Source organism: Trichosurus vulpecula, chromosome 4 (assembly GCF_011100635.1).
Source record: "Trichosurus vulpecula isolate mTriVul1 chromosome 4, mTriVul1.pri, whole genome shotgun sequence".
NCBI lineage: Eukaryota > Metazoa > Chordata > Mammalia > Diprotodontia > Phalangeridae > Trichosurus > Trichosurus vulpecula.
This window is the reverse complement of record NC_050576.1, coordinates 332,505,329-332,527,830: the sequence shown is the minus strand read 5'-3', so window position 1 is coordinate 332,527,830 and position 22,502 is coordinate 332,505,329. Positions and strand designations below refer to the sequence as shown.

Here is a 22,502-nt window from a genome sequence, read left to right as displayed (position 1 = left end):
TCACAAATAGCTGATCAGTTAGTTACAGAATGCCATCACGGTGTTTTTATTGAGGGAAAGAAGCAAGATTTTTTTCAGATAATACAAATTAATATTATTTCAGATGTTAGAATGCAGAGATGCTGGCCCAGGGCGACTTTGGATTGAGTCTAAATAGGAAAGTAATATTACATTTTTTTTTTTTACCTTTTAGAACCCATATTAATGCTTTACTTAGGAAAAAAAAATATTATAAAGTGCCCGCTCCTGTTCTAACTTGAGCCTAGGATAAGTCCTTAGAATCTATAATACCGTGGAAGCCTACACTTAATTCACTATATGGTGATCTAAATGGCAACATGAGTTAATTTCATTCATGTCACAATTTCTAGTGATGGGAAAATAATGCATTGCTGACAGTAACCATGGCCACAAGCCATTAATTCTAATGGAAATAATGGCCTATGTTACCATAACCCAGTGCAAAATTTCACAACGGGCATGAACTGCACAGATATCAGCAATGTATTTGTCTAATTTCTCAATAGATGCACATTTATTATAATATAATTTAAATGTGTAACTATGCTGCTTTGCTGTTCATTTTTGTGAAGTTATATTTTTAAAAAAGTTACCTTCTTGAAATTTGGTAAATAGAAAGGAAAAAAAAACACATAATAAATCTAACATAACCAGACAAAGAGGAATTAGAAGTTGTCAGAACCTTATCTCTTTAAAGGAGAAATTTATTTTTGTTAAACACAAAAAAAAATGTATTTGACTTATGTGTTTCTTGTGAAAGGACATTGTTTTCCTTCCCTAAGCCTTTAAATTTGAAGAAAAATAGAAGCGATTACTTGACATCATCGTGGTTAAGCTATCAGAGTTGTAAGATTCTTTTCTCCATAAATGTTATAAGACGTGCTCTGCAATTTAGTGTACATAACATTAATTTCCAAAGGTAGTATCATAAAATCTAAAGGGAACAAAAGAGATTGCTTGGCTTCTAGTGCTTTCTAGCTCTTTCTATCACCTTTCTAATATCACCGGTATCTAGGCTTAGTCACTTGGAAACAGCATCTTTAACACTTTCAGGGATTCCTTACTAAGTGGAAGTACTCTACGGCTGATACTAGTGGTACTCTAAAGAGTTTTTAAAAATGATGATGTACGTTTTTGAGCCCTTAGGTTAGGAGGAGGTTGTGACTAAGGATCCTGGTGACTATTAGGTTCATTTGAAGTCTGAAAATGTTTTTGAAAATAAGTAAAAACAATAAAACATCAAAAATGTAAAACAGTAAGATAATAAAAAGTGCATTTAAATTGCAATTAATGTCTAGTAGGAAAAAGAGCAAAGCTTGTCATTTCCTAGATTCATCTATTACTTTAATTCAATTCATTTCTTTTCTGTTCTTATAACACCAAGGAAAGTGAGGTGGGAAAGCCCCCTGCTGTTGTGTTGCTTCAAACATTCAGACCTAATAGTAATAAAAATATAATTTGTTTGTTGCTTTAATTCATAGGGAGTTTTTAAAAGGAACCTTTTCATATAATACCAAGTAATAAATGTGTTTATCACAAACTCTAGATGTGACTAATGCTGGTTATATGAAGTTCCTGTGAAAGTGATCAGCATAAGAATGATTAACACTGTGACACAAAACAAGCCAAATACAACGAACTATTCAAGGTCACAAGTTGATTATTTTTATGCATGACTTCATGCTATATTTTTTCCACTGAATTACTTATAGTTTTTGAGTTGTTTTCCCTTCCTTCCTTCTTTCCTCCTTTCCTTCCTTCTTCCCTCCCTCCCTCCTTTGTTTCCTTCCTTCCTTCCTTCCTTCCTTCCTTCCTTCCTTCCTTCCTTCCTTCCTTCCTTCCTGTCTTGCTTCCTTCCTTGCTTCCTTCTTTCCATCCTTCTTTCCTTGCTTCCTACCTTCTTTCCTTCCTTCCATTCTTCCTTCCTTTTTTCTGGTTACTTCTGTAAAAAAGAGATATCTAGGAAATTCAGGGTTAATGATTATAAACAATTTGTGTCTTCTTTATCTGATTCCTGTAAATGCATCTAAGTAAGATAAGGATATAAGTAAGAACTAAGCTGAAGGAAGATTTTTGACAGCTGTTTGAAGATTGGACTAGAGGAAGGAGAAAGTGGAAGCAGGAAGAAGAATTATTGCAAAAAAAACCAGCTGAAAAATCATAGAGGCCTGAATTACATAATGGCTGTATGAAGAGGTTAGGTGATTATAATTGTAAAACGACTAGGGGGCACAGTGGATAGAGACCTAGCCCTGGAGTCAGGAAGACTTATCTTCCTGAGTTCAAATCTGGCTTCAGACACTGACTAGCTGTATGACCCTGGGCAAGTCATTTAACCCTGTTTGCCTCAGTTTCCTCATCTATAAAATGATCTGGAGAAAGAACTGGTAAACCACTCTAGTATCTTTGCCAAGAACTCCAAGTGGGGTCATGAAGAGTGAGACACGACTGAAATGACTAAACAACAAATGTAATAGTTACACACAAAAATATGCATGTACTTATGCCACAATTTTTCTATTAATATGTACTGATGTATATAAATATTATTGAAATAAGTGAAACTGTTAAAAAATGAATATTTGAAAAATAGATTTTTTCACTTAATGTATATGATGAAAATAATCTCCAAATCTATGGGGGAAAAACATTGACAATACTACTTTAAAACATTTAATTATGTGTATAATACTTTCAAAATGCAAAGCTATACTAATATTTGTTTTGCATGACATTTAATTGTAAAATGTAACTGTAATACTTTGATGTTTTTTTTTTTTTCTGGATCTGTGACCCCTTGTTTTTTGTATTCTCTTCCCTACTGCAAATAGTACCTTCTCATCCTATGGAGTTCTAAGCCATAAGTTCCCCATAGTGGATCCATCCAATACACTGGATGCTTCCCAATGGAGTGGTTATAGAAATTATAGAACTGAGGACATCTTGGAATTATGAGGATAGGGTATTAGAAAAGTCATCAGCATATTTATAGTCACAAGAATGATGGGTAGAGATTGAGAAGAAAAGGACACAGTGAACCAGGTCCTGAGAAAAAAAGAACATCCCAGATGTTGGTTACTTACCAGGATAGAAATGATGAGAAGGTGGCATAATAATATGGTACAACATGGTACAAGCTTCAAATGATTAAATGCCAAGTGACAGTTGTCCAGTAATGTTTAGCAGCAAGTAATATGTGAGATCCTTCTTTTGGACCTTTGAATATAAATGGGGTGAATGTAGGGATGGCAGGAAGTGTGGTTACCACTGTAGAGATTTGTCAGGGATTTGATGTTCTCAGTAGAAAGCTACCTTTTAGTTCAGTGATCTGTGCCTGGGTTCTGATAAACTTTCTCTTCCCCCACCTCTGATGCTAAAGGGTTCAGTATTATTATAGTTAAATAACATTAAGTTAAATACCTGATGATTTTTGAAAGGTTTTTGACACTGGTTGCAGTTGGAAAATGTTCTCCGTCATAGTGCCCACAAATGAGCGATTGAACATTGTCCAAGGTTTAAAGTAGCTATGCTATATCAGACCTGTGTCCAATTTATCACCCACTAAATACATTTCATGTATTAAGGTATATGCATTGTTATACTATATGCAAAGGAACTATGTTCACTCAATCGAATAATCTTAAACATTAAACCTTTGAGGGATTTTGGAGGGTTGAGGTGAGGGAGGAAGGCCCTCACTAAAATAGTGTTTAAAACTCTTTTTTTGTTGTTATATTATTATACTCTGCATTTTCTGCATTTCATTAAATCCAGAGATGTTTATTTCTTGTCCTTATGAAACAGAGGGATGGATACAATGAATCACTCTTTCTCAAAAGTCTTTCCCAGGGTAAGCATAGACTTTTTGTCTCAGCTTTGCACTTCAATGGCAGTGACGTGTTCTCACTCTAAAAATAAAATTATAAGAACTAAGAAATAATATTGTCTTTAATTAACTGCTTCCTCTTGGGGTTTTTAGAAGAGAGGTTATGACTTGACTAAGATCCTTCCCATCTGTTCCTATTTGTTTGCTTTTATTTTGACTTCGTCTTATTGGCTTTTCAAACACCACATGGATCATGTCCATTTGGTTGTCACTCCTTGGTCTTTCTTACATTGCCTGACTGAGATGCTATGTGGAAGAAAGGTTAGAAGTATGCCACACTTCACATTAACCCCATATTGTCGAAATAAATACTCCTTCTCATTCTATCACTTAAAATTTTCTTTACCTGATTCTCTTTATCAATGCTGGCCTGGAGATCCTGTGAACAATCCAATCTGTACGAACGGTTCTTTGAAAGTAACCCACTTCGTGACATTATAGGTGACCAGGAGTAAGTTTTGAAAAATGAGATGCCATTTTTAATAAAGCAGCTTTGTAATGGGAAATGCAATCTTTTAAGGCCATTGTATAAACCCCACAAAAGAGATTGATATGGCGTTCTTTGGGGCAATGAGATCCAACACAGGGGCAAAGTACGGATTTATATATGTTTGTAAATACAACCCTCCCCCCTACCTCCCACATTTCCTTTTCAGAGATTTTGCATATCTTTTACACAAAGAAAAGTTTGCATTCTTTATCAGCATTATTCCAAATAAGTAATTTTAAGTTGTTCTATTCTGGAAGTTATTTTAGAATGTGATTTTTGCATAGTCCCTTTGGTATCGAACAAACATTTCATTTTTTTTTTTTTAGTGTTTTCAACAATGTAACTTATTAAGCTATTTAGTGCTCTAGTTATTGTGTCCCAGATGAAAGCTATTGTGTTGTGCTTACCTGTGTATATTGGATATTTCCTGTGCCTACATATTGTGTATTTGAAAGGAAGAATAGAATATTATAAGTAATTATGAGTAGACAGCCAAAATGAAGGCACTAAAGTAACCCACTCCCTTAACTCCCTCTATAGTCCCCCATACCCTTAAAACAAAAACAAAAAACATTCACTGGCTAGAACATTTATGTTTGTAGGTAAACATACGTAATTTGAACAATACTTTCTAAATTCAGGTAATTTCTTCTGCCATTAATTCATTCCAGCCAGGATAGCGGTTGAGAAAAAAAAATCTGAAATATAGACTTTATATTTTTAAGCTTTTAATGCTTAGAGTATATCTTTCAGCTTTAAAATAGAAAGCTGCATTCTATTTTAAGATCTATTTTTTTAATATTCTTTTAGTTTAAAACAAAACTCACTCAATATAATAATAAAAAATTAGGCAAGTGAAAAACCAGGCATGTATAATCTGTTTAGTGATCTAAATTTTTCCCCACATGCTGAATTATAGCTCCAAGCATCAAGTCAAAACCAACTTCTAAACTATTAGGAATTTGTAATTTAAACAGTTTCACTCAACCCCTACTCCCAAATGCTTTTAATTAGAAACGACTTTTTAATTAAGTACTCCCATACACAAAGTTTAACTTGATGATTTTCCTATCATACCAACCTCTGGTAGAAAGCCAAATAATAGTACTGCCAAGGGAACGGGCTGTTCTTACATTTCAGGCATCGAGAAACTCTATTTTATAATTCATGACCTTTACTTATTCCATTAGGGTTACATGACCTAAAGAATGTCACTGCCACCACGTGGATCACATCAAATTAGGATTTGTAAGGTGGACGATATGAACATGGCTTAAGAGATCCAGCTTCCCACTTGAGGCCTCTGAAAGTCCATGCCAGTGTGCACCCTCTAGTAACTGGTCCAGTTGTTTAGTTATTTACTCTCAACAAATTAGATAGAGGTCAATAAAACAGTTCCACTGCAGCTCTAGCTGAATACTTCCCCACCCCACCCGCCAGACTCGTATAAACATCACCAGATTATAAAGCAAAGGAATTGGTGTTGGGAGTCACACACATGCACACACAGACACACACACACACACACACACACACACACACTCAGTGGGAGGGAGGGGGAGAGTGAAGGAGATTTCAGTGAAATGTATGATGTGAAGTATAGCCCTTAAAAGAAAAAGGGGGAAAAAAAACCCTTAGAATTCCCAGATACAAATAACAGACCTTTGAATTATGATCCCCCAGCCATGGAAATGTTCAAGTCATTCCAGTGGCAATTTCTGGGCATGTGGCTTGTTTTGACAGTACCTTCATTGTGCCCCCATGACTTCTGTAGCTGTTTGAAGAGTAGGGGAAGGAGAAGGTATTGGTTCTGTTATTATATAAAATAAAAACCTGGCACAGTTTGAATTATGGACCTATAATTCCTTCCCAGGGCTTTTGCCACTCGCCTTTCACTCTTGTGGTTTGTCATCAGAACCCTGAGATAGAACTATAGTGCTATAATTCAGTTGCCTGTTGTTAGCTCTCTGTGTATGTCTATATGATGCTATTTACTATAGGTCCCTGGACCAATATAACTCTTTGAGAAATATATAAAGCTAGTTAAAGCTTCTTTTCTTTCTAAAGCCATTGAAGTTTCCAAGAGCATGTTTTGATATGGCTGAGGAAACAGTAGGGTAGAATTGCTTTTAATGTTTGATTTGGTACAAAGGGCCAGAGATAGTCCTTTTTTTTCTGTTTTTTTTCCTGCCCACAACAGACCTTTTACAAGATTAAGGTAGCTAGTATTCAACTGCAGAAAACCTCTGAGGCCTAAGTATAACTTAATTATGAAGGTTCCTTAACTATACCAACTGTGGCAGGTGGGCTCTGTTTATAGCTGACATCTTTAATGTTTGATACATTTGTCCATCTGTTAGACACATTAGTCAAACAAGTTAATATGTGACATATCTGTATTAAAAAGGACCTGATAACTGTATCAGATATGTAATTCATATAGAGTATTCCAATAACTTCAAAATGTTTATGAGCCAGTTAGGATGCATATAATTTTTAAAAACAACTTTATTTTTATCTACTTAATATCATTTTAGAGGTAGGTTTAATTTTTGTTTTAGATGAATTTTTAAGAAATTCCAAAGAGAATGTCAAGTATCTAAATATTTTATTTGGTTTCCTCATCTACATGCTTAAAAGTTGAGGCAAAAATTTAAACCATTTAAGGGCAGAATTCAAGGAAAACTAGTACTACAAACAATGTGTATAAAATATAGTTAATAGAATAATATAGCCTTAAATCAGTTTTTTTCTCTATTAATGTTTTAGTGAAGGAACTTTGTATTTGCTAATACACAGTCAAGATCATTTATTTGTACAAATCAATCCTCCGTAACTTCTTTTGAATTCTAATTTTTATATACCTGCTGTCTCATTCTACATGTGTCTGAGAGACATGCAGATTTCTTATTTTAGCCAATGAAAAATAAAGTCATCATTCTGTGTTACCTGTATTCTTTTGATTTCCTAAATGCATACTTAATGGATTACTTTTCATGTGTTCATTGCTTTTTTCCTTAGATTTGCTCAATCATTGCAGATGCTTCATGCATCACAGAAGGATAAAAAGTCTTTTTACAAAAAGCCTTGCTTAATTTCTTTTTTTCTCCCTCTTGAATGCACAGGCAATACAAAGAGCAACAGAGACCACTGATTTGGTTCCTTGAACAAGCTTTTGCTATATATCTCTATAGACAATGGAAAGAACTCTGCTCTAAAATGATCTGAATCTGGGGAAAGATGGGAAGACTGAGAAAATTACATATGAAAGAAAAACAAATATAGTGATTTCTTTTAAAGATGCTGACCAAGATAAAGGAAGAAATGTTATTAGTGGGTAGATTTGAAGGGAGAAAGAAATCAAGAGAAGTGTTAGAATCAATCAACAAGAAAACAAAAGGAAACAAAAGTTTTCTAAAAACTAGAAAAGTTAAGTTATAGTTATGTTTACATACATATTCTCTCTCTCTCTCTCTCTCTCTCTCTCTATGTACATATATATATATATATATATACACATATATATATATATATATATATCAGGAGGCATGTATTTACGTATGTATATATATATACACATACGTAAATACATGCCTCCTGATACTTTTTTTTTTCATTTTTCTCGTTGGTGTTTAAGCTGCCCTGAAAAAAAGTTATTTACTGAAAGTTTATCCCATTGAGAGTAAGAATATGAAAAAACTGAAATGTAATCAGCTTATCTTTGTAATATTAAATTGACATTCCTTCAAAAATATATTTTAATCGAAGTAATAATAATTTGGAAAAAAGTCAGTATTAGTATATGATAAAAAAATAGATAAAATTAGCTAAACAGTTTCTGACCCATAGGTCAGTCAAAGCAGATGCAAAAGGAAAATTTAGGCTATTGCCTGAATAATAATAAACACTCGTCCACAACTAATCGAGAATGGGTATAAATGTTTTAAAGGTAGAAACCAGATTCTAGGTTTACATGTCATCCAAACTAGGGTGACATCCAAAAGATCTGTGATTTCATTGGTATGGCTACTTTCTAGAGCAGTGTAGTCACAGCTATGCCACCCACACCTTAATAGTTACATTTTATCATAGATGGTTCTGGCCCCCCAAATCATTAACTTTTATCACTTTCAGCTTGGTAGGGTTTGCCAGATTTTGTGCTCTGTTAGAATAGGTTTTTAGAAGCCAAGATCAACTCCATGCTGTGGTGAAGCATTGGAATAGAGATTTATTAAAAATTGCGCAGTAAGTTGTTTTTAATTAATGCTTACTCAAGACAGGCTTTGTGTTTGCATAGTATCCTAGTAATTGTGGGTGGGCCCTAGTCAATGTTGAATAAAGTGACAAACTGAAGACTGTGTAATAAAGATAAAAGAGGATATTAAACTTCCCTCCTGGTCTCTCTTTTTTTTAATATTCTCTTTTTAATAATGTGTTTTTCCATGCCATGTTTATAGTCAAATAATACAATTTGGTCCTAAATTTCTACCTTGTGTTACTATTACTGTCTGCATATTGCATTCAATATCTTATACAATAAATGTAATTTCTTTTGAAAGTTTATTGATTTCCATTGAAAGGTGGTATGACTATTACATTGTTAGGGGAAAACAAAACAAAAAACACCTGAACTTTTTCTTTGTGCTTGTTTTCTACTTTTGTAATTGGTCTTGACAACACTTGCTTTTAAAATTGACACAACTCTAAGACATTTGGACTTTTGGAAATAATTCAATCCAAGTTAGGTAAATTCTTATCATCATAAGTTAATGTGATGGTTATAATATAGAGAGATAATACTACACAATGGAGAGAGAGCCAGCCTCAGAGTCGGGAAGACTTGAGTTCAAATCCTCCCTTTGATATGTACATAACTAGACGACCTTGAGTGAATTATGTAATTTGTCAGTGCTTCAACCAACTATTGAAGAGTACAACTTGCCTAGTAGATGCTTTAATAGAAAGAGCTTCTTTATTAGAAGTTCCTTATCAAAATAACATCATAGATCTGGTCCAAAATTACCTTTTACTGAATTTACTTAAGGTCAGTTGGGTTTAATAAATATTCATGGAGAGGTATTGACTTGGAATATTAATCAGTCAACATTTCTTGAGCTCCTATATTCATATGGCATCATGCTATACATTGTGAGGGACACACACACAAAACAATACATAATCTCTGCCTTTAAGGAGCATCCAATCTAATAATTTGCCAAAGAACTTTAAAAATATTATAATACACTGTACAATTGCTTGGATTCTATCAATGAAAGAATGCTCAATTTAATTATTGTCTATTTCTTTATTGTGACTATGATATATACACCAATTCCAGAAAATAACAGACCGTTAAAGTCATAGTTTGAATAATTATTTTTTCCACTAAATTGATTAGTGGTTTGATTAATCAATTCAATTAGTTGTTATTGTATTATTTAGAAATTACTCTAATGGGTTATATAGGTAATGGTATCAGAGTACATACTCTCCTTTGTAATCTATTAGGCCTCGCAATTTACAGGTCATTCCACAATTTATAAATACACTTATATTAGTATTACTAATGTTTGTTTCTATAGCTATTATTTCCTTTTTCTACTGTGGGTTGTAGAAAAAGTTCATTTTTAAAATATTTATTATTTTGTAAGTATTAAACTAACATGTCCTTTATTATTTCATTATTCTACTATAAATTGTTCTTATTTATATATGTGAAGTTTTGGAGAGATGAAACCTTTGAGGGCTAATATTAATAGCATTAGAAAATGTTATGTTTACACTCCCCTTAAACCTTATGAATGTGAAGTCAAGAAACCTGTAGGAGGCATCATTGTGTAATTGAAAGGAGGCTGGACTAGGAGACTCAAGTTCTAGACTAGACATCTCCATTGATTAGTTATGTGACCTTTAACAAGTTAATTAATCTTTTTAGACTTTCCTTTCCTCTTTTATAAAGTGAGGGAGTTAGACTAGATGACCTCATATCCTTTTCACTCCCTGTTTTTGTTTGTTTCTTTGCAGATGTTTATTTGCCTTTTAGGATTTGGTGTTAATTTGCATCTTTTCCCAAACAGACTAGTCTTCCTGGCATTCTGGGGGAATATACACTCTACATTGTAAGAAAGAATAAGTTTCCTCACCCTATACCTTCACTTTCTTACCCCAGATTTCTTTTCTTCTTAGAGAATGTGTATGCTCAATCTGAGAAAAGAAATTCTATGATGGAGACAATGGTCTTATAAATGGCTGCAAACTAAAATACTTTTGTAGACACCTCTAAGAAATATCCTTTAAAGTATAATGGACAAAGTTTAAAGTATATTTGTGTAAACCTAAGAGAAAGCCTAGTGGTACTGAGGGTCTCCCTGTGGACCCTAACTTTGATCTTATGGAAGGTATGGAATAGGTAATTTTTTTCCTCTCATATAAACATACTGGAAGACTTTTCCCTCCCTATGGAATCATGAATTCTACACATCTGATTCATATCTTGAAAATAGTCTAATGGTCTAATTTTATACAAATAATTTTGGTTTTGTCATAACATGACAGAGTAGAACAATTTCACTCTCTGTAAAATGTTTAAAAATGTGCTCAGAGAGCTAGATTTTTGTGTTGTCAGTCAAGTCCTTATTTTCTGTGGCTTTTCAAAGGACAGGCTCCCTTCATTGTTTGTCTGTCTCTCCATTGAGCATTAAAAAAATGAGTGAAGTGCTTGGATCCTAACAGAATAATTGTTTAATTATCTTTTGGGGGAAAAGGTTCACTGATACAGAGCCTAACTGGCATTCATAGAAAATGCCTACAAATGTGGATAATAGTTATCTTAAATGGTGTCTTTAACAATGCAGCTGAAGTGTAAGGTGGGCCCTATGTCTTTAGTGATAGAGATAGTCTGTGAGTACACACAGGAAGAATTTAGTGCTGTAAGCAAAAAAGAAGTAATTGCCATTCAACAGCAATCAATGAAGTTTGAATATCAGTAAAACATACAAGACCCTGTTTTCTTTGTGTTCTGGCTGGTACAAAGTCAGCATATAAAATAAATTTAGGGGTACTAGAAGGTAAACTTTCCCTCTTACAAACCATGTGTAATTGCTGATTTCATTTCGAGGATATGTAAAGATGTTGTATCACTAATAAATAAAAAAATGAATCAAAAACATCAGCTTTTCATTGGATTAGATGGATTTTGTACATGTCTGTGCTTTTCCCCCAAGTACATGCTTTAAGGATTTTTTTTCTTCTGTGTTTGCTTTTAGATGGACGACTTTATTTGAAAACTACTGTCATGTACTGAATCTTTCCTGTTGAAGAAGCTTGTTCTATGGTAAAGAACTTTTCAGTAAGACATTCACCGTTAGGAAGTACAGAGAAAATAAAGTGCTTTCACAAGGGACTTCCTCATCTTTGCGTATCAATGTTCTTCAAAAGTTTAAAGCATTCTACCGAAATTTCCTTCATTGTTTATCACTAGTGGCTCGAGCTAGAGACCCTGAGAATGTTTGTAAATGTGCAAGTATCCTTCTTACAATTAATTACTGCGACTTTGCTGCTGGACACTCGTATACAGAGTCACAGGCAGGCCCCAACAAGGCCTAGCATTGTTTTTTAATGGAATGAAAACATTGTACTCCTCTGACAATTCTGTATTTGAGCACATCAAAAGAACCTTCCAGCAGTGACCTCCCAAACTTACAGACTGTTGTGTCCTCCAGAAACCAGCAAGACCATTCTGAAAAGAACCTGTAAGGGGGCATGAGAGGATAACTAAAAAATAAAAATGAATAAAATAAGTAAATTAAGAATACTATTCTGTTACACCAAGTTCCAACCTTACTAATTGGGAGTTTTCTCCTGAAGAATTTTTTTCACATATTTCCCAAGAGACCAATATACATGGATGTTAAGTAACAGCTAAGTAAAATTTTATGTAAGTAAAAAGAAACACCAAACTGTTTTATTCTTCTCAAGGCCTCTTTTCCTGAAAATAATAGGTAGGGTATTAATTTCTCATTCTCAACTGGTAGGGGTTAATTGGGGGGAGGGAGATTTTACTTCTTATTCAAACTGTTGGTCACATGTACAGTATATAAACACAAACCACACAAGGAAGGTATTATGTATGCAGTAGAATACTAGAGTTTAGGAAAATGAAATTTTAGAAAATATGTTTTGTCACCCTGTTGGTCAGAAAGACACCATTCTAGTTTTAACGCATGCAGGCATGTAAATATTTGTCCTGGAGTCACAGTATTAATGAATGAGATCTTAAGCATCTGGTGACATCAGAACTCTATGTTAGCCACTTTGATTTGTAAATTGAACCCTGGTTAGTGCCCTCAACAGCACTTTGGAGAATGGATTGTGGCTGAGTGGCAAGACGGAACACCAGAAATATTTTTATATGTTAATGTCATATTACGTTAATGTTGCTGAAAAACAAAACCTAACAAACACTTGATGTATCAGTCCAATACCATGTAGCGCGGAGTGATAAAGTTGAAGTCTGTTGTGCTACCTACCCTGATTCTGGGGAAAGGTAGTTATGTGTCCTTTTCACTGTCTTTCTGAAAGCTACAGTATGTGTTTTCACTTTTGTGCAGATAACTGGAAATAAGCTGCAACACAGTGCTTCTAGCATAATTAAGTTAGAGTTCTCTTGGTTTTTGCATAATTTGGGGTTACCCCTTTAAAGACTGATTTTCATGAATCAGCACTGTTACTATACTTTTGTGAGTTTGCTTTATCTTTAAAGTCCTATGCTCATCAGAAATTATTTATTACATGAAAACATATCAAAACAAAAATACCTAACAATTTTTTTAAATATAGTTCAATTGGATATTAAAGTTATTTAATAAAAAGAAATCCAGTGTTTTATAAATCCCAGTACTCAGCTCTTATAATTTTTAGGTCTTCCTTGCAATATTGGTACACATTTCCTTCATGTGGCCCATCACTAATCCACTTCAGTCTTTTTTTCATTTTTTAAGGCAAAAAAAAAAAAAGTTGTATATACAAGCTCACATTTTAGCTTGCTTAAAAACAGGAGCAATGTTTTCATTTAAAATATTGTTACTAAATTCTCTGTAGGAACTTTGTTTTCTAAGCATGTTTGTTCCATCACCCTTCCTGTCCTCTTTGTTGCCTGAGCATGATACCCTATACTCTAGGTTTATTTTTTTTCATATACAGTCTTTAAAGGGTAACAGTTTCAGAATCGAATGGACTTGTGGCAAGCTTTCGAATCATAAATATTTGGAAAGAGAAAAAAAAAGCCTACAGCCAGCTGAAAATATGTAGTAGCATCTGGCATTCCTCTGCTCCTTGCATAGAGTCACCTGTAAGTAGGTTTACTAGTTTTTAAATATATGCTTTCCACACCTTTGAGAATGCCTCAGTGTTTGGTTTGACATAAATGAAAACGTTCACAAGGATCAAGGGGGAAAAAGCTATCAACTATATGTTAAGAAAGAAGCTTACTAACATGGTGTAAATATTACAATTCATGAAATGTTACCGTAAGTTAAGGGTTTTTCTTTCGTCCCTCTTTAGTTATACAGGTTGATTTGTTTGTTTGTTTTGCATAGACGATGAATACAATTGTGCTTATGTTATTGTTTATATGCTTTTGTAATCTTAAAGATATTAATGTCTAGTTGTTCTATATTATAACCACATTTGCGCTCTATGCAAGCCCTTGGAACAGAACATACTCATCTTCATGTAGGACCTATGAAAATTGTCTATTTTTATCTATATATTTAAAGTTTTCTAAAAATGATAAAAGGTTATTACGAATTTTGTTGTACAAAATCTGTACAAAAATCTGTTTTTACATCATAATGCAAGAATTGGAAATTTTTCTATGGTAGCCTAGTTATTTGAGCCTGGTTTCGATGTGAGAACCACGTTTACTGTTATTGTATTTAATTTTCTTTTTCTTTTCAACAATCTGCTAATAAAACTGTCTGAAATCTCTCTGTGACTTTATTTACTGTTCATCTTTATTAAATTTTGTGAAATGTATAACATTGGAGGAATATTTACTTTCTAATGGGAGGCATCTAAAAACAACATAAGTCAGCTCTTTGCAATGTGCAGGGAACAATGCTCAATGATTTTATTTAACATGCAACTGCTTCTATCTCTAATATGAATTACTGTGGTGAAAAACATCATAAAAGCACACTCTGTGGTTATTGTTTAACAAGCAGATTTTCCATATTTTGTTTCTTGCCAGCTAAGCAAACTGCCCACATCTACATGATTTATTTATGTACATTTCTCAGTTTATGAAGCTGTTATTTGTACCTTTTTCCTTTATATTCTGATATTCCCAGGATTCTTATTTCACAAAGCTTTATGCTGAATAATGTAAAGTGGACATGTTGATGGAACAAAACATATTATTCCCATATCTATAACAGCAGATTTGTTACAGTAATCCAGAGAGATTTTTGGGTGTTGTTTATTTCTTTTCATCCTCTGTCATTGGAGATTATACATTTGGAAAGTTTGAAATTTCCAATGCATTTTAGCAAATGCAATTGTTTTAACCATTTTTAGTTAATGAAATGTTTTTTAAAATGTAGATTCAATATAACTGAAAATATTTGGCATTTCCAAGGAGATGAAAAATGTTATGTCAAAGCAAATGTTTTAAAGAGGATATATTGCCAAAACTATGTCCTATCGAAACACTAAAACATTAATGTTAACATTGCCAAACTCTGCCTTGTGTTGGGAATCGCGTATATGATGATGGAATTAAAACATAAAACACAGCTGCCTATGTCCTATAGAAATTGGTGGTAAATTTCCTGAATTAGGTCAAGGCATTGCTTTTTTCACTTTTGAATTAGGGCTGACAAAGTTTCTATTTTTTATAGATGGTATCAAATGGTATACTCCAGTAAGTAGGATATGCTTTTTAGATGAAATCATTGAAAAAGGAAAAGAGAGGTAGCAATGAAAGCTACATTTACTAAATGTAGCTCATTTAGTAATGAGCTCACTACTCATTACCAGTAAATGGAAGCTCACAGTTACTAAATTAAAATAAATAAATAAATAAAAATAAGATATATGCAATGGACAACCCATGTATTCCACTACTATCTTCATGTTGTTACTACAATGAAAAAAATCATTGAGTGTTTGTTTTTTATAGATGATATTGACTGGTAAAGCCCAGTGAACAGAATATACTTTTTCGATGAAACTATTGAAAAAGGAAAAGAGAGGTAGCAATGGAAGCTCACGTTTACTAAGATAGATAGGTAGATAGATAGATAGATAGATAGATAGATAGATAGATAGATAGATGATAGATGAGACATGCAATGGAAAACCCATGTACTTCACTGCTATCTTCATGATGTTACCACAATGGAAAACATACTGGACTTGACCCTAAAAGACCTGGACATGAATCTGAGCTCTGCTGTCTATTACTTGTGTGACTTTGGACAAATCACTTAACTTCTTGGGGCCTCAGTTGTTCAGCTATAAAATGAAGTGGTTGAACTCAATTGCCCTTCAGGTCTCCTCCACCTCTAAATCTATGATGCTATAAATGTGAAGAAGGGCCCCAGCACATTAAGTGGACCATTTGTGGTGAACTAAGGGGAAGTCAGGGATGAGAGTCACACAGCATGGACAGGCATGGATAAATTACAATCTTCATCATTGAAGAGAATATCAACATAATGATGAGATAATAAAAATAGTAACAGTACCTAGCATCTATATAGTATATTGCAAAGAGCTTTACATATGCTATCTCAGGATAAAATGAGAGAATACTTGTAAACTGCTTTGCCAACCTCAAAGATTTATATAAGTCTTACAAATTTGATCCAAACAACAACCCTGGGAGGTAGGCACTATTATTATCCCCCTTTTACATTTGAGGAAACTGAGGCAGACAGATTATATGACTTCCTAGGTTCACACAGCTAGTTACTGAAGCAATATTTGAACTCAAGTCTTCCTGATTCCAATTCCAGCATTCTATCCACCGTACCCTCAGCTAGCTTAATAGAGAATAGATCTATTGGAGTAAAATATTAGTTATTAAAAACTTATTCAACATTTCAAAGAATTTTAATTCCAGTGATAGAAGTAAATCTCCTATTGATGTAGATTCCAATTCCTCTATGAATTAGTTAATGTGAGGTGTGATGACCTAAAAAAAGACCCTTCCCCTACTGACTTCCCTTTGTAATGAGTCTCCCCAAAGGTAGTTAAGTTCATCTGGAATGATGGAGTCCATCACCAGGTTACATTTTGGTAGGACTTGCCAGAGTATGTGCTGTGTGGGCATATCTTTGAGAACCTAGGGTCACCTTATAACACAATAAAGCTTCTGAGTACAACATATTTGGAACTACTGAAAGCATTCATTCTTAAAATAATACATTTGTTGACTGAGTGAAATGGGTGTTGCTGTTAGACTTTATAGATTGGTGGATGGATAAAAATCAATCCTCATTTATTCTTTAAAAAATTCTCAAATGGATTTGTGGTCTCATTGATGTGAATATTTCATATATAGGAACTGTACACAACTGACAGTTGTCACAACTGATAACAGTACTGTGATGCTAAGTGAGGAAAAATCAGAAGAGAGAATTATATTGCAAACAATTCCTTTATTGTGTAAATAATCGAAAGCCAGAAACTCATTCTCTCTACAACTAAAGTAGTATCAACTGTTTTTATACTAAAATATACAAATAGAAAACTACTGCTTAAAAATAGCTATGCATCAGTAATTGATGGTTAGATAAGAAAACAGAGACAGGGGCTTCCTGGTAGGTTTATTCTCTGCTCTGGGGATCCTGCTCTGCGGCAGCCATGCGATTAAGGACAAGGCAACCTTTAACTCAATCACAACCTGTTTGTAGCTGTCTCTGTTATCTCGTCTGTGCCCTGCCAGGAGTTCACTACAGAGGGTCCATCAAGTTACTGTGCAGGGACCTACAATGTAAGGATATATTCTAAGGAGACCAGTTTACACGTGCTCTCCATTGCTGTCTCTCACTCTTTATGTGAGACCAACACATCTTCCTTTTCTTTCCATTTCTTTACTGGTTTCCTTAATTCTGGTGATTCTTTGTCATTCCTTACTTCTTTCTGTGTTGCATCCTTCTTGGGACCATCATAAATATCTCTCATTCACTCTCTGAGTAATACTCATTTTAAATTCTTCAGAGATTGTGTTGTTTCATCCCATGAGGGAGGGAAGGGAATAAGCATATATACAGTGCCTAGCATGTACCAGGCACTGTGCTGAATGTTATATACAAATATTGTCTTATTTAATCCTCATAACAACCTTGAGAGGTGCATGCTATTATTATCACAATTATAGAGACAAACAGAAATTAAGTAACTTGTCCATGAACACAGGGGTAGTAATTATTTGAAGCCATATTTGAACCCAAGTCTTCCTGATACCAGTCCCAGGACACTAATGTGCATGAGACACATACATGAATAGAATACTGGTTTCAAAAAGATGGGTCTTTGTTTTAGGGGGAAAAAATGCCAAAAGAACTTTGCAATTTTTTTTAAAGTTAATCCACTATTGCCCCTCCTCCTGTTTAATTCTTGGCCTAACTCAGTTGTCTAATTAGGTTGAATTATTTTGTTTTCCTTAGCTTTTAATTGATGCTGGGCAAATATGGACATCTGCAGTGTTTGTCCAAGTTATGAGCTCTATAGCAGGAGTTCTTTATTTGAGACCTGTGAACTTGTTCTTTTATTTTAAAAAAATCATATTTTGATGACCATTTTAATATAATTTGTTTCCTTTGTAATCCAATGTATTTTATTTTATGCATTCAAAATGCTTTATTCTGAGAAGGGGTTAATAGCTTTTATCAGGCTGCTAATGGGTCCATGAAATGTAACAAAATAAATAATTAATTACTTAAAAAAAGAAATTAAGAACTTCTTTAATCTGTTAATCTAACTACATGCCATAATATAGACACTAATAGACATTTCCAATTACTGTACCTTTGCTTCTATGGATGGTCAGTTTAAATTTTGAGTGATTATGGATTTTATTTTTTTAATTAATGAGCATTTTTTCCATCTCAGAAGAAAATGGTGTGTGTGTGGTGGGCGGGGGGGGGGGGGACCTATTAAAATATGCTTAATAATATCATATAATTATCCATACTATCCATATCCAAAAAATATGTCTCATTCTAGATCTGGAATGTAGCACATTTCTAGCAGGAGATGTTGAGGCAGCTAATTGACTCAGTGGATTGACTCAGATTGCTGGACTTGGAGTCAGGGGCACCTGAGTGCAAATCCTGCCTCAGATATTTATTTGCTGTGTGACTCTGGGTTAGTCAGTTACCCTCCTTTGACCTCAGTTTCTTCATCAGTAGAAAACAAGAAATAATGGTACATCCTTCATAGGGTTGTTACAGGGGCCCAATGGTTAATACATGGAAAGAGTTTTGCAAATCTTGAAGCTGCCATATAAAGGCTGGCTATAGTATTGGTTGTCTGGAATCGTAATCAGCCATTGCATGGATCAAAGTTCTTAAGTCTTTCAAAGTTACTCATTTTTATGCTGTTGTTAGAGTAAAAATTATTCTCCTGGATCTTCTCACTTTGCTCTGCATCAGTTCATACAAGTCTTCCCATGTGTCTCTGAACCTAGCCCCATTATCATTTCTTACAACACAATAGCATTCCTTTATATCCATATGCTCATATATCATTTGCTCAGCTCTTCCTCAATTGATGTAAAAGCTCCTTATTTTCTAGTGTTTTGACACCGCAGAAAGAGCCAACATCTCACAACATATACCAAGATTAACTCCAGATGGTTATTAAGACTTAGATGTAGAAGATCACATTGTTAAACAAATTAGATAAATAAGAAAGACATTTTCTTTCAGATCTAGGTACAGGGAAAAAGTTCGTGATGAAACATAGGATAGAGAGGATCATAAAAGATAAAATAGAAAATTTTCATTACATAAAATTTAAAAAAAGTTTTTGCACAAACAGAACCAGTGTAGTTAAAAATTAGAAGAATGGTTATGGATCTTGCCCAGGGGGCTTTGCAAGGTTTGGGACTGGATGCAACCAATATGTAAATCGACAAGCATTTATTAAAATGACCTGATGTACTATGTGGCTGACATTGTGTTAAAGAAGAAGGGAGGACAGTCTCTGCCCTCCAGAAATGTATGGTCTAATAGGAATAACAATACTTATATTTATGAATGATTGTATTATATATTAATCATGAATAATATACATACATATGCATACATGTATACAATATCTACTATATATGTACATATATACATTGCATAATAGGATCTTGTTATATATAATATGTATATAATATATGTAATATAATATACATGATATATTATATATAGAGAGAGAGAAATATACATAAAATAGGTTTATAAATCCATGACTAGAAGATATCTTAGAGGCCATCTAGGCCAACCCTCTTACTTCATAATTGAGAAAACTCAAATCCATGGCAGATAAATGATTTACCTAAGCACACACATGTAGTAACTATCAGAGGCAGGATTTTAATCTAGGTCTTCTGCCTCCAGAGACAGCACCTTTTTTTTTTTTCCCAGTGTATTATGGTGTAAAGGACTCTTACGATATGGCATGTGACATGACATAAATGAAACAACCAGAGAACAGTACAAAGCAATAAACCATCAAGTGTCTGATTTTTTTATTCAGGTCACTTGTACTATAGGAATTCAGGAAAGTAGAGAATATATTTTTCAAGGTATAATCCTAAATTTATTACTTATGTAATATACTTAACAATTCTCTTCAAGCTCATAGGAAACATTAATTTAAGCAGTTGCAAACTCTGGTTGAAGGAGAATTAAAACAAATATCATCATCACCATTGATCAATTCTTATGGAGAACCTATTACTTGCAGGGACCTAGGCTATATGCTGTGGGGACATTGTCTCCATTTCCAAGAAGCTTACACAGTAGTTGGGGATAAGGGAAACATTGTGAGTGAGTGTGTGTGTGTGTGTGTGTGCGCATGTGTACATATGACATCATAGGATCCAAATTAAAATTTGATCTGAGAGGCAATAGAGTACAACCCCATCAGCTTATAGGTGGGAAACTAAGGGCCACAGAAGTAAAATGAATTTTCAAGGTCACATTGGTAATAAAGGGTCAAGACTGGATTTGAACCCAAGTTTCAGGATTCCCAACCTAGCACTTTTTCAAGTGAGTACATGCTAAATGTTAATGGCAATGATAAGTGATCTTGATGGTGACTTACATCTCTTGTGTTTAGAAATTTACTCATAGGAGATAACCACAGGAAGTGAAGCATAATTCCTTTATGCTGCTTTCAAAACCTTACAGATTCTCACAGAATGTCTATGATGCAGGAGTGGAGAACCTGCGGCCTTGGGGCCACATGTGGCCCTCTAGGTCCTCAAGTGTGGCCCTTTGACTGAATCCAAACATACATGGCCTCAAGGCCTAATGGTATGGCGAATGAAAAACAGGTCTTGAGTTCAGGAAGATTTAGGTTCAAGTCTTTTCTCTGACATATACTGGCTAATGTAAACCCAGATGAGTCAATTAACCTCTAAGTTCCCCAAAGGGAACACTTGGATTTTATGAATTGCAAAACACATGAGTATTTGCATTGATAAAGGTAGTTTCTTCACCAAGAATTATCTATACAAAAGAAATTGCTGATCCAGACCCCTCATAGCAAACACACACAAATATATGAGCACACACATGTGCACACACAATCACAGATCAGTTACCTACTATGCATCAATATGGTAGGTGCTGGAAATGCAAATACAAAAAATAAAACTCTCTATTCAAATACAAGGCAGGGTTTTGTTGGGAGGTCACTATCCACGTGGGGTGGGGGGATCAGGATGCCCAAAAGCAAGGTCATGCAGGCAAAAATTTTTGAACTGTGTGTCAAAGGAATAGAAGGTTTCTATGAGGCAAAGGGAAAGAGTGAGCACATTCCAGGCAGGAGAGAGCATGGCACCACCTTTCTTTTACCTGAACTAGAATCCAGCTCTACAACATCCCTAGCAAATTCCCATCTGCCTGAATACCAGTGGTAGAAATATCCATTACCTTCTGAAGCAGTGACCCATTCCACTTTGAAAAGAGTTTTCCCTGGCATCAACTCAAAATCTGACCAGCTGCAGATTTAGTAGCCTAGAATTACTACGACCAAGTAGGACAGATCTGACACTGGGTTCGCATGCACAGCAGCTTTACAGATGCTCAGAGACAATTGTCATTGCTCACTCCCCCCTCCCCACTCTTCTTATCTCTAAATTTAATGCTCTCAGTTCCCTGTTCCCTCACTACCCTGGTGGGATAGTATTATGTCATTGCCCTTGTTAAAATATAGCACCCAGAGTTGCATACAATACTTTAGAGAAAGCAGCATCTAGAAATATGCTTAGGATTACTATGCTGCTCAGCATCCTATAATCCATCTGCCAACATACACCTTGATTCACTCACAGATCAAATGAAAATAGGAGTTGGACTTTGAGACAGCTGTGAATGACTTTATTTTGAATTGTAAGACTTTTATTCTGCTTGCCATGCAAAAATAAATGTTTTATTTCTTTCAAAGATAGCTACTAAAAGGCAACAGATATGAAGGTGCTTCAGAGGCTGGAGAATATCATATCCAAGACAACAGGTAATAATTTATACCCCTGGAAATTTCATTAAAGAGGGTTTCAGAGAGTTTCCTTAGTGGGATGGGTCCCCTTTTCCTTCCTCTGTCAGAAGTAATTACTGGAGTCTACTTAACCTCTTTTACCCTAAAGTGTTTGATTTGGATACCATTATTCCTCCAGTTTTGAGGACAACTATGACTAGTGGGGGTCAGGGAATAAGTTTCCCCTACTTTGAGGTGCCATAAAAAGCACTTAAAGATCAATAGTGAAATTTCTGAAAAAGGAAAAGTTTCAGTCTAATGCATCGACATCATTCTCTCCCTTTGGAGACCAGTTCTTCTTTAAGAGCCTCTATTGTCTCTCTAAATTGGATCTTATTTCAA

General features: G+C 34.4%; 1 protein-coding gene across 3 annotated transcripts in view; it reads left to right on the top strand.

Moving 5' to 3' along the window:
* Nucleotides 1–14,385, top strand: part of DACH1 (dachshund family transcription factor 1) — a 491,468-nt gene extending 477,083 nt beyond the window's left edge. For 2 of the 3 annotated variants that reach the window (XM_036757384.1, XM_036757382.1), the window contains one exon: nucleotides 11,663–14,385. In XM_036757384.1, coding sequence (XP_036613279.1) covers nucleotides 11,663–11,700 — 38 coding nt within the window. In that variant the 3' untranslated portion in view covers nucleotides 11,701–14,385. The remainder of the gene's footprint in view (nucleotides 1–11,662) is intronic. The other variant, XM_036757383.1, reaches the window with a different exon arrangement.
* Nucleotides 14,386–22,502: the final 8,117 nt, after the last annotated feature.